Genomic DNA, 12,971 nt, shown 5'->3' with positions numbered 1-12,971 from the left:
ATGTGTTGTAAATTAATTATATAGCCTTGAGATCCATTTCTGTACATCATTTTCACTTGCAAAAATTCCATCTGTATGACTATAACCCAACAGACTCTCAGAAGTTTCATGCCACTCTTCTATTTGCAGTTGTTAACATTAAAGTGCTTGACACAGAATTTATAGATATGATTATGCCCTACCTCTATAAAATATTCCATATCTCAGTTCCAGATGTTCAGTAATTATCATTGCTAAACCATAAGACCAATATAGATTTTGTGCAGCCACCATTTTGTTTTATATCCTCAACAAAAATTTCCTTTACAAAACTTTCATATTTGTTTAAAGTCTGTAACCACACAATGTTTCATCCTCCTACATTAGTATACTAATAATGACATTAGTGTTACCTCTACCTCATGACTTTGTGAGGCTCGTATGTTGATATTATTGATGGTAGAAAAAAAAAGAAGTATAAAATTGTGCTCTTAATAGCATGAGTTTCATACAAAATTTTATAAAAAATCTTTCAGTTGAATCAGAAATTACTGGTAGGGAACATGCTTACAATAAGGAAAGTAGGCTGAAAAGTGAGTCTCCCTATTTGTTTATTTTCCCCACTAAAGTACAGAAATTAACAAATATCAGATAATTATAAGAAATATTTAAAAGAATAAATCCATAACAGTTGTTCTTGGAAGAGATGATGAAGGTGTAAAATGCTAGAATTCAAATGCTTAATTCTAGGATGCTAAGTTTCCATTAAAATGGGATATAAGTTTTGGTTTAATATGGTATGGAAACTTTGGCTACTTCCTTAATGATTTTACTTGTAAATTTATGATCCCTCTTGCCATAGTTAACCACATATATATAGTCATCATTGACCTTTAATATATGATACTGTATAGCAATTCCATATCCTCCTCCTGAGGTTTACCTGCTCACATTTCTGGGTCCTTGCACTGTGATATCTGTATTGCCATTCATTTCCAACAGCTTTAAGTAATTTAGTGCAGCAAAGACATATATGCTTGTGTTCATCAATAAGTAATGGCTTTAGTAATATGTAATATAAGCGGCCTCCGTAGTCTAGGGGTAATGTTCCCACCTCATGACTCAAGGTACGCGGATTCAAACCCGGCGGAGGTCATGGTATTTTTAAGGGCGGAAAAATTCAGGGAACAAGTCCTCCAGGAGGGACTTTAAGCTGTGGGTCCCATGTCGTAGCTTTACGGCACATAAAAGAACCTCATGTCTCCAAAGGAGGCCACTGAGCTAAATTAAGGACATTTCCTGCCCAACAGTAGTCTCTAACGCCTCTGGTAGATGGGGGAAGCATCGCGATACCTCTGAGCCAGTAGAGGCAGACCTCGCTGGCTGAGTAGGGACTGATGGTAAGCACCAGTACCAGTAGGGTATAGAGGCTGGTAGAAGATCATAGGGGGACGCACAATAGATCAAACTGGTCGCAGTGCATGGGGAAACCCACCCCCTCCAATAACAACAATATGTAATATTTTCCAGCTAATGAGATTGATGTAGACTCTGGTCCAGAGAAGCCTAGTGAAGACAAATGCCGAGATGCTATATTGAAATGCAAAGTGTTACATTGTCCTTATGGTGTGGAGCGATCTGTGGATTCTGATGACTGTGAGACATGTCAATGCCATGATCCTTGCAAGGATTACTCCTGTCCTGATGAAACGAGATGTGCTGTTGACCTGTATCAGAATTCACAAACAGGAGAGACAGAGTTCAGAGGAGTCTGCAGACCAAGTAAGTTAACAGTACACACAGAAAATTGTTGTTAGATACATCTGTTTCACCAAGGTTAAAATGGGAAGAATGTGTGTGGCAGGACATAAGAATTTTGGGTGTAAAGAACTGGAGGAATGTAGCATCGAATAGAGAAGAATGGCGAGCAGTCCTGAGGAAGGCCAGGGCTCACAAAGGGCTGTCGTGACAGTGATGATGAGGATGATGACATCTCTTTCATATTTAGAAGTTACTATGACCGTTTATCTTTGTTGACTGTCTTAAACTATAAATGTTGTTATTAGTGCTGGCACTGTACCAGATAATTGGCCTTAATGATGTCATTCCATTCATGATAATTATTACAAGTACTTGATCTTAGCAGAACAGAACAGTTTATTATCTGCTGATTGCAGAACATTTGAATATACTTGAGTACTACTGGGCATGGCAGCTTCAGCTTAGTTAACTCTCGTCTCTTTGAACTTGTAGCAAACAAACCTGGACATTGTCCCAGATTTGCAGTCAGTGATGGAACTTGCATTCAGGAGTGCCAATCAGATGCAGATTGTACAGGAGATACCAAGTGCTGCTTCAGTGGCTGTGTCTCTTCTTGTTTGAACCCTGTGTTGGCTGAGCACATAACCACAGAAGCACCACGCTTACCACCAGAGTCTTATGGTGAACCAGGAGGTTAGTATGAGGAATGACATGCAGCTCTCAATGTACATCAGTTGGTGTTTGATGTAGTAGCAAGGTAGGCCCAGCACAAATTCTAATTTAAACTGAAAATTGATGAATTGAAATTGAAACTGAGGCCTTACATTTTCAGATGAACCTCCAACGTTTGAGGAAACAGAAACAGAGCCTCATGTGCGTGCTGAGGAAGGGAATTATGTGACATTGCCTTGCATAGCAAGAGGTAGACCACCTCCAACAATCACATGGAGGAGGGAAGGAGTTCTGGTATGTTCAACCCTTCTTGCTACAGGATGTATGAATAGTTTTAATTTCAGGCTCTAAATATTTTTATACATTTGGTCAAATTGCAAATTTTTAATCTCAGTAACTACTTTGTTATTATTGTTCATCCGTACACATGAAGAATTTTGTAATGCTGAAGTGATTTTTATGAAATTTAATTTTGCTCTATGCTAGACAATTTGAACCACTACTTTACACAGAAACCCAAATTTAAAATTTGAAACAATTATGAATGTTTCTGGTATTAACAGAATTTTGTGATGTTTAATATTTTTACAATTTTATATAATTTGAGTCCAAAACAAAACTTCAAGACCATAGTGATCAGTTGGGGTTACCATTTCACTTGTTCATTGCAGTACTTAACTGGCTTTAAACCATACATATTTGTGAAGTTCACAGACAGTTGGGAGTCCTTTCTAATTTGAAAGTGAGAGATATAAAATATCTGTACCTCTTAGCTTTGCTTTATGTAGTACTGGGTGAGAAAGTGTATGTTGCAGGCCAGATGAGGACTAAAATGATACTAATTAGTTCAGAGAAAGAACTTATATATTAGAAACTCTCACAATGAACCTAATAGTTTCGGTTTTAAAGAGATATCCCCAACCAGGCCATGAAACAATTANGTATAAATTGTGTTAACTGACGTTTCGGAGTAACGTATCACCTCCATCTTCAGGGTAGAAGACAAGAAGAAATCCGTGAGTGAACCAGCTAGAGCAGGTGCAACAGACTGAGTCCAGTCGAGTAAACGCAGCTGTATAAGAGGAGGAGGAAAGTGAGAGTGGCTACATAGGGAAACAGTAGAGAGGGGGAGGGGAAGGGACTGGTGGAATAGCCAGCAGGTAGTAGGCCAGAGCTGGTATGGAGTATGTGTTAAGGGGAGAGAAAAGAAAGTTAAATGGAGGGTCCCTGAGCTACAGGGTTAATGGCCTCCATTTAACCTTCCCTTCTCTCCCCCTAACACATACTCTATACCAGCTCTGGCCCACTACCTGCTGGCTATTCCACCAGTCCCTTCCCCTCCCCCTCTCTACTGTTTCCCCATGTAGCCACTCTCACTTTCCTCCTCCTCTTATACAGCTGTGTTTACTCGACTGGACTCAGTCTGTTGCACCTGCTCTAGCTGGTTCACTCACGGATTTCTTCTTGTCTTCTACCCTGAAGATGGAGGTGATACGTTACTCCGAAACGTCAGTTAACACAATTTATACGTGGCGCCACATCCCAGAAGACAGTTTTCTTCATAGTCACCACTGTGAAAACCTTAAACCTTACACAGTGTTATCACTGTTGAAAAAAATGTGACACTTTGATTTCATGCATGTGCTATTACTATAGTTCAACACATGACCAGTAAAGGTTAATATGATTTTATATAATTGTGGTCAGGAAATGTGTAATCTGGCACTTTGGTAAACATGGATTCTGATGCTAGTAGCAATAACTTTGTCCCATTCCAATTGTGTTAATATTTGTCTACAGATTGATGGTTCTGGAAGGCATAAATTACTGCTGGATGGATCTCTGCAGATAATTAGTTTATATCGTAAGGATGCCGGTGTTTATATCTGCACAGCAGATAATGGTATTGCACAGCCAATACAAAGAGAATTTCAGTTAGATGTCACAGGTAAGCACGTAGAGCTGCAGATACCCAATTCAAAACACAGCTCACTACCCATAACATACATAACTATTAAAGTAGTGAAATGTAACATTGTACATATGCATGACCATGTTGTAACTAGCATGAAGTCCATGATAGTTTAACAATATTAACCACTTGTGTTCTGTGGTAGGATATAGACATAAGTAATAGTTTTTTCTAAAAGCATGTTTGTTGATACTGTCACCTAGGTTTTAGCCTCAAGATTGAAAATAAATGCACTTGCACATGTACACCTTTTTACTCATGACTAGTTTACCAGTAAGCATTAACTGTTTTCCAGCATGTATATGGGTGTCTGCCACCAGAAAAAAAAAACAGAATATAAGGTTCTTTACCACACTGTAGCACTCAGAGCTTTTCCAGAAACATTTAACATGGCTACAAAATCTTTTGTCCAAGAAGTTATTATTTCATAAAGCACTGGTTCATTCTGATGTTCCAGTTTCAAAATGATCATATCTTAGTCTTCAATGGATAGCAGCATGTGATGGTTATGATAAATTTATAAGTGATTTCTGACCCTCCCCAAATCTTTGTGGGCTGAATGTGTGCCATGCAGAAATAATTTGGACATGCTTTGCAATGGAGCTTTTTGTGAACATAGATTTTGCGGTAGTCTCATTTATACATAATTTTGAATCCCCCAATACTTCATCAGTAAAGTATTGACTACAACTACAAATAAGTATAGAATAGCTATATTTAGAGTTCTTTTATGGCTCAGTAAGTAGTCATTCTTATCACTAGACCTTATTTAAACATGATTATCCAAGGTTACCGATGCAGATTAATTAATATACTGCAATGTCTCTTTCTGTGTTATTTGTTTTCGTTTGGTGACACCTCCGTATGCTCATCACTATAATAAAAAACCATAGCAATAAGACTTTTTATAAAAAATCCTGTAGTATAGATTGAACTGTTATTTCTGATTCCTCTACAGACACTTGTATTTAGTTTGTAAAGTTCTCTAACTACATGTTTAAAGGCCATGCATGTTACTTACATATTAGTAAGCAATTTACTCGCCAGCATACTTCGTTGCTTAAGGCACAGTTAACGAATTAAGAATACCACTTAATGTCTACACACAGCATGTCACGGTTGAATGGGTGAGATCTAATTCACATTCTGCAAGTTCTTTGGTTTAAATCTCATCCCAGATACTGATGGTTTCTGAAGCTTTCCTCAGTACTTCCAGGCAGAAGCTGGGAAGGTATCACAAATTAGGCTACTTCTACATCCTATATATATTTTGTTACTCACTCTCAACTTATTATTTGACACTATAATCTGAAGTATTTAGAACATCCTTTTGTAAACCATAAATAAATAAATAAATAAATACATGTGTCCGTAGAGGTTCTAAAACAATATTAACCACTTCTAAAATACATTCTGTGTTTGATTTCTGTTCTGAAATTTCATATATATGAATAATCAGTAGAATAATCTCTCAGATATATTTAAAACGCATCTTCTCTTCAGCTCACTGTTGATTTTGATGAGTGTCTTGAGCGTATGTCATCTTTACATTTTGAGAAGAATTCTTGCATGTGGAAAATAACAGAAGAATCCATAATCAGAGAGCCTGTCATTCAGACACCACAACCTTTGCCCCATGTATTTTCTTCCCTCACTCATGTGTTAAATAACAACTATGGTATTTAACATAAAATTCTGTGCCTTAGAATCCAATCCTTCCTTAGTATATGCACAAATAACTCTCCTTCTCTTAGATTAACTGTGTTTACATATGGACATGATATGCTTGATAGTTTGGTGTACAGTGTTGTTTTGCATGGATGTATGTCACTAACAATACTTATAGAGCCTAGTTCACGTCCTGCTGAGGTGATTGGTGAAGACAAGACATATGTGGTGGTGACACTGGGTGCCCCAACAGTACTACAGTGCTATGCAATGGGCTGGCCTCCTCCAACTGTCACTTGGTGGCGTGGTGATCGCATGCTGCCACTAAGTTCAGAGCAGTTTGAACAGCGACGAGATTATTCCCTCTTGATCCGTTCTGTAACCTTAAGAAACCTTGGTCCCTATACATGCCAAGCATATAATGGCTACGGCAGAGCTGCATCATGGACTGTTACAGTTCAGGCTGTGGGTCCTGTATACTCTGGGGATTCTGCATATAATGAATACCTTGTTCCCCCACCAAGGAGACCTGAAACCCCTGACACAGGAGCTTCTACAGAAAGACCTTCATATCCTTATCGTCCTGTTCGGCCATCTCCCCAACCTCAGTCTAGGCCCATCCCTACTACAATACAACTCACATCTCCACCAGAAATTCCACCCCAGTCTGGCCCTGAACTTACTCCAAGAGTTTTCATAGGTAAGCAAAGACATCAGGTCATGGTAATTTTGAAAGACGAGTACTCAGAACTAATGTTAGCTGTAATATGGTTATAATTCATAAAAAGGAATAATTAGTCAAATTTGGGCCTATAATATGAGATCAGAGACTTTTCAATTTCTGTTTCTAGTCAAATTAAGTTGGATATAAAGCTGATTGTAGGATAAAAATAGCATGAGTTAAGACCATAATTAGGTTGGGCCACTGTGAAGCAATGTTCTTTACCAGTTTTATAGCTATGTATCATATTCCAGTAACAAATTTATAGGAGTTAGGAGCATCCCTAACATCATAAGGTGTGGTTTGGAAATTTGGAAGCTGATTATTTTAAAATTATTTTCTGAAATATGGACCACCTCAATATTTGTATTGTGTATTGTGTGCCATAATTATTGTGAATGTTTTATGTTGTTTATGTTTCGTTGCCAATGGGTTTCAATTTTTCTTTAGAATATTCCATTAGGAAGGTCCATGAAAACCAGGTGGGACTAAAATTAAATGGGACAAACCAGCTGCTATGCTAATGATGTGAATCTTCTGGGGTCTAACAGATACAATAATGAAAAACAAAAACTTTAATTGATACTAGTAAGGATGTTGGTTTAGAAGTAAATGCAGAGAAAACTAAGTATATGTTGCTGTCTCATCACCAGATTGCAGGGCAAAATCATGACATGAAGATAGCTAACACATCCTTTAAAAAGTCACACAGTTCAGATATTGCAAAACAATACACAGAATATTTCATCAGAATGAGCTTGAATATTTAAAAGTATACTAATTTACACACATAGAAAATGTCTCAGGGTGTGGGCAAGCAGAAAATTCTTAGGAATGTGCTAAAGAACATTCAGATTCCATAAAATCATGGAAATTTTATTAGCTAAGTAACCCTTAGCTTCTAAAGGTCTGTGCTCCAGGAGTCAGATCTACTTTATAAAAAAAAATGAAAGCTCTTCTGTGACAAATAATATCAAAATCAAGTTTGTGAAACCTGAGAAAGGCAGCAGGAAAATGTATGATAGGGGGAACATGCTCTAGGCTTCTGTAGATGAACCACTGGGCTCTATACAGGTCACTGGGGTCTTGTAGGTCACATAATTCATAGCTCACAATTCTTTATCAGTTTTAATGAATGATGATATGTCTTAATGTTTGATAGAATGCAAAAGAAAAGTTAACGTTTTCTTTTCTTCAAAAAATCTATATTTTTATACCTTGCATTCTTACACTTGAGGGGCTTCCCCAGGTTTCTCTTGTTATATAATGGTGGCACCATGACCATGCATACTCTCCATCATTAGCAAACATCAAGCCAACGGGTGATTCATTCATAACTGTGAACACCAAAGAGCATTAGTAGTTGGCTCAATACAGTCTTTTTGAATAGTTATGCAGAATGTTGGGAATGAACTGATCACTTCATTTAATAGAATGTAATAAGAAGGCTACCATAATGGCCATAAGAAGATTTCTGTAATGGCAAATTTTTCTTTCATCCATTCAGGTGTAAGTGCTGTATATTTTGGAACAGAAAATTAGACTCATTATTTAGTTATTATGTCATTATAATAAATAACTGACCGCAGAATTTGTGACATGTATATGGAGATACTCATTAAAGAAATTTTATTCTCAGTTTCATAGCTTGATTTAAACTTAAATATTTGAGGTTGTTGGAGTGTTTATTATTGCCCATTAAGCAGGAACAGAGAACAGTATTTTAATGTTTTTGTTTTGTCTTTTTTATTTAGTTCCTGTGCAAGCCAATGTATCCCTCACTCGAACGGTTTATCCCATTGGGAGTGACATCTCAATTCCATGTGATGTTGATGGGTACCCTATTCCTCAAGTAGTGTGGTACAAGGATGAACAGTTGTTGGAACCCAGTGAAAGGATACACATCACAGGTGAGTATGGTGTTATTCTGTATGTGAGCAGAGAAATTAAGACCTGTTTCTCATAACTGTCAATGCCATACAGCATATACAAACAGATTAAGATATTCTCATCATTTCTAACGTAAGAAATATCTTGTTTAACAGCATTAAGAAAGCACAATGAACTAATTTTTCATTATCATAAAAGAGTGTTTACAATTTGCCTGTTGAAAAACTGTCTGCTTAGTGTTTTCTACCAAGTCATTTTACAGATTAAAGATGGACAGGCACAGCATCTATCATGCATCTATTTTATACATTTTGTGCAAAAAATGAACTTTATTCAAAAAGTTTCTCGTCCCTGCTTTTGGAAAAATATTTTTTTTAAGTGAGGCATGTAAGTCCCACTACTACAAAACTACACAGAACAAAGACTTTATTTAACATAAAACAAATATTTAGTGCGGCAAATAAGAGTTCATTGGCCATTACAGGGGGCAGATACTTGAGGATGTGCATGAATTCCACCATCAGCTCTTCTTTCCTGTCCCAGAGAACAGTTGTCATCAGCTTTCTGTCAGGCAGATGTCTGTTTAAACTTTTTCTGATTGTTTTGTAAGTGTGTGTGTGCACCCAGTGCTTTGACTGCTCCTTGGTTTTAACATTCACAAATGAAGCCCAGGTTTCATCACTTGTTACTCATATGATGTGATTGAGAAATTCGTCACTATCTTTGTGGTATTTCTTTAAATAATTCAAAGCTGAAGCCATTCTCTTTGTGTGCACCCATGAGCATTTTTGGAACCCATCTTGCGCACAACTTGTAATAGCCTAGCCTAACTGTGATAATCTCATAGAGAACAGTGTGTGAAATGTGTGGAAATTCACACAAAAGTTCTGAGAATGAGAAGCACTGTCTTTACTTTGAAGATCATTACTCAATACAGATGACTGGCAGACAATTTCGCTCTTCATCATGAACATTTGTTCCCCTGCCCATCTTTGAACATTTTAAACCATTGTCTTACAGTTCCTTCACTTAATACATTTTGGCTGTAAATTGTGCATAATTCACCATGGACTTCCGCAGTATTCATGTTTTTAGCATGAAGAAAACATACAACCACGCAAATTTTGCAACTGGCAGGATTATCGATCACAGGAAATATCATAACTCATTCTGTAGAGACAAGAACAAACACTATCTTTCATGCAAGAGCTGTTCCCCACTCCTACATTAGTTGCCTAAAATATACGGAGGTTACTTTCCAAATATCCCTCATATAATTTATATGTACCTCATGCTTCAAAGTATTAACATACGATGTTTGGATTTTAGAAACAAAAACACTTTGAGTATATTTTATACAGATTTCCTTAATGTATAGTGATGAACTACATGCACTAGGTCCAACTGTGTGTGTTATCTGTTCTCATTGAATGAGTATTAATGGAATTTCAGAAGTGAAATACTTTCCTTCACAGAAAACAATCGTCTGTTGATTGTGCGAGCGAATGGAAGTGATGCTGGAACATATAGATGTTCAGCTTCAAATCAATATGGACATTCCTCTAGTTCGATCTCCATAGCAGTGGAAGGTAAGAAAGCGATTTTAAAATTCAAGTACTACAGACTACAGAGTGACAGTTGGCTATGTTAGATGCAGCTGTTAAAACATGGTACTCCTGATTTTCATGGATCTGAACTTTTCCATAACATGTATATTTGTGTGCGTTTAACATGTTTGCCTGTTATTTGTCACAACTGAGTCCCTCTTAAAGCAGAAAATGCCATAGGGTACTGGGGTAATACGATGATATGTGTCACATGAAAAACAGAACAAATTAAAATGTGTTCATATTGTGAACCTCATCTGCATGGCTTGCTTCACACTTCATGTATAGAACTGAAATCCTGAGATGTGACTACTTCTCTGAGTCATAATGACATCACACATATTTAATTTGTGATGCTGCCATTATATTCAACATTCTCAATTGTTTGAGATGTATCTGATATGCTTGAGGTAACTGGCTATTCTCCTACCTTCAAGTGCTTGTTGTTATTTTGACAAATATTTTATACATCTTCTCAGTGGTAATAATTTGGGTGAACCTGTGGCTCTTTTAATGCTGAATTACAATATCATTGAAATGATCCAAGAATGGGTTCTGTTACAGTTATCTGACTACTTTAATTTTTCCTCCCTCCTCTCTCCTCATTGGTTAATATCATAAAGGATTTATGCATATGTAGAATATATGATACTTCTTCCAATTATTCTTAGATGAAATATGAGAAGTGTATATATGTATGATACTGGCCGAGGTTGGCTCAGATAGGGTGGTACACTTATATTCACGATGCACCAACTCCAAATTTAGATCAGTACCACTCATCCTCTTATTCTTCAAGTATTGTTTCCATTTTGTATAGGTCAGTAACTCAGGCTTTTATGATTAGCCACAGTCCCTGCAGTTAAAGATCAGGATGTATCTTAAAAACAAAGCCACAGACATTTTCCAACATACTTTCGTATTCACCTTGTCTCAGGGTGTGACAGAAGGACCCAGTCTCGCCCAATAAATATCTCCAATTTATATTATATACATTTTTAGAATAAGGAAGTCAGTGACAAGTCGAACTTCACAGCTGTTCTAATTGTAATTATAAACAATGGAGAATTTTCTATATGTTGACAAATTTATGTTCCTTCCTGCCTTACAAATACTGTAATCAGCAGCACTGCTTGGTTTTCCTTCCTACTTTGAAGTATATTATTTTACTTTGAGCTACAGTTTAGAACTCTGTTTCAGGGGTATATATCCATCCAAACTGCACAGACAATCCATTCTTTGCCAACTGCCGCCTCATTGTGGCCGGTCAGTACTGCACACATAAGTACTATGCCCGCTTTTGCTGCAAGTCATGTACACAGGCTGGACAGCTGCCATCCTATGGTCCACACCTGGAGAAATCAGGTACAGGTATAAGCAGTAGCAGGAGGAAATGACACTCACCACTAGTCACACCCACTGTTGAGTGGCCTAATACTCGTTATAGTAAAACAGACTGTTGAGACGGTGTTACGTGTTCCTGCTGCGTTTGCATCATTTTTCTAAATATAGTGAAGTAACAATAAATCTCATTCCATGTGTAAATTGTGCTAGCATCAAAAGCATGACAAAAAGCATATTTTCTTTTAATCTGGTTTGTATTTTAATTTATAAGACTGTTGAACTTGTTACACCAATTTTACCAGCTTCAGAATCATGGCAAGAGCCATGTTTGCTTTGAACTAAGCTTTATGTTTTAATTTATGTCTTGTGTACGATACCAAGCTACATCAATTTTATCTAAGTCTCAGTGTACAGCGTCAAACAGCCAACCATCCAACCAATCAACAAACCAAACACCCAACCAACCAACAAACGAATCAACCAACCAATTAACCAATCAATCAACCCATACTATTTATATGATATTTGATGTTATTAATTTGTGGACAGAGAGTCCTTAAAATAAAATGTCTTCTACGATGAGGTAATTCACTTAAGTGCCTTAATAAATGTGTTATATTAAAGATATTGATCACAGGCAATGGTGCCCAAGGTGCATAAGTAGTATTGTATAATTTAATGGGCAGTGTTAAATAGTGTAAATTGTATGTCACTTTGTATAGATTTGTTAAAAATACGTTTTGGGTGAAGTTTCATATTTACTTCTCCATTTTCAGCCTATTTTACAAGGATACCATTGAAGTAAAACATTTGAAGACAGTTGAAACGATTTCGTAACTAACATGTCAGGTTTTAATATAACAAAGAACAAAAGGCTCAGAAGCTCATGTGCAGCCCACCATGTAACAACCAGTCAAAGACTTTCCATTAATGTACTTCTTCAGTCTCTATACTATATTTTAGTCTTTTATTTTTTGTAGTCAGATCTTTCTGATATCTTAATCGTAGTATGCACTTGTAATTTTGTGTGTGAATGTTTCAATTTAAAGATTCATCCAATCGTGATGCTCACAGAACTCCACTGCCACTTGTTTATTCCTGTAAGACACTTCAAGTGTCAGAAATTCTATGTTATTTTGTCGTGTACATTATTTACAAATGAAATTATGATTAATAATGATATGAGATAGAAGTGATGTCATTGAAGTGCCTTTTCTTTTTTCATACAAACAGATTCTTAATGTGAAAATAATACATGTTAATTTACAAGTGGAACATGATGTCTGTTTCCACATATTTTGCTATTAGTAATATGTACATACAAAAAACTAAAAATAAATACTTTAATACATATTTA

The 12,971-nt window shown here is 36.6% G+C and overlaps 1 protein-coding gene across 6 annotated transcripts in view; it reads left to right on the top strand.

The window, feature by feature from the left end:
- Positions 1–12,971, top strand: part of LOC111863316 (papilin) — a 343,489-nt gene extending 330,518 nt beyond the window's left edge. For 5 of the 6 annotated variants that reach the window (XM_023849524.2, XM_023849522.2, XM_023849521.2 and 2 more), the window contains 8 exons: positions 1,510–1,761; positions 2,233–2,433; positions 2,573–2,706; positions 4,213–4,360; positions 6,231–6,752; positions 8,528–8,683; positions 10,139–10,252; positions 11,471–12,971. In XM_023849524.2, the coding sequence (XP_023705292.1) occupies positions 1,510–1,761; positions 2,233–2,433; positions 2,573–2,706; positions 4,213–4,360; positions 6,231–6,752; positions 8,528–8,683; positions 10,139–10,252; positions 11,471–11,667 (1,724 nt within the window). In that variant the 3' untranslated portion in view covers positions 11,668–12,971. The remainder of the gene's footprint in view (positions 1–1,509; positions 1,762–2,232; positions 2,434–2,572; positions 2,707–4,212; positions 4,361–6,230; positions 6,753–8,527; positions 8,684–10,138; positions 10,253–11,470) is intronic. The other variant, XM_033751010.1, reaches the window with a different exon arrangement.

Source organism: Cryptotermes secundus, unplaced genomic scaffold, assembly GCF_002891405.2.
Source record: "Cryptotermes secundus unplaced genomic scaffold, Csec_1.0 scaffold159, whole genome shotgun sequence".
Taxonomy (NCBI): domain Eukaryota; kingdom Metazoa; phylum Arthropoda; class Insecta; order Blattodea; family Kalotermitidae; genus Cryptotermes; species Cryptotermes secundus.
This window is presented reverse-complemented; position numbering and strand designations above follow the sequence as displayed.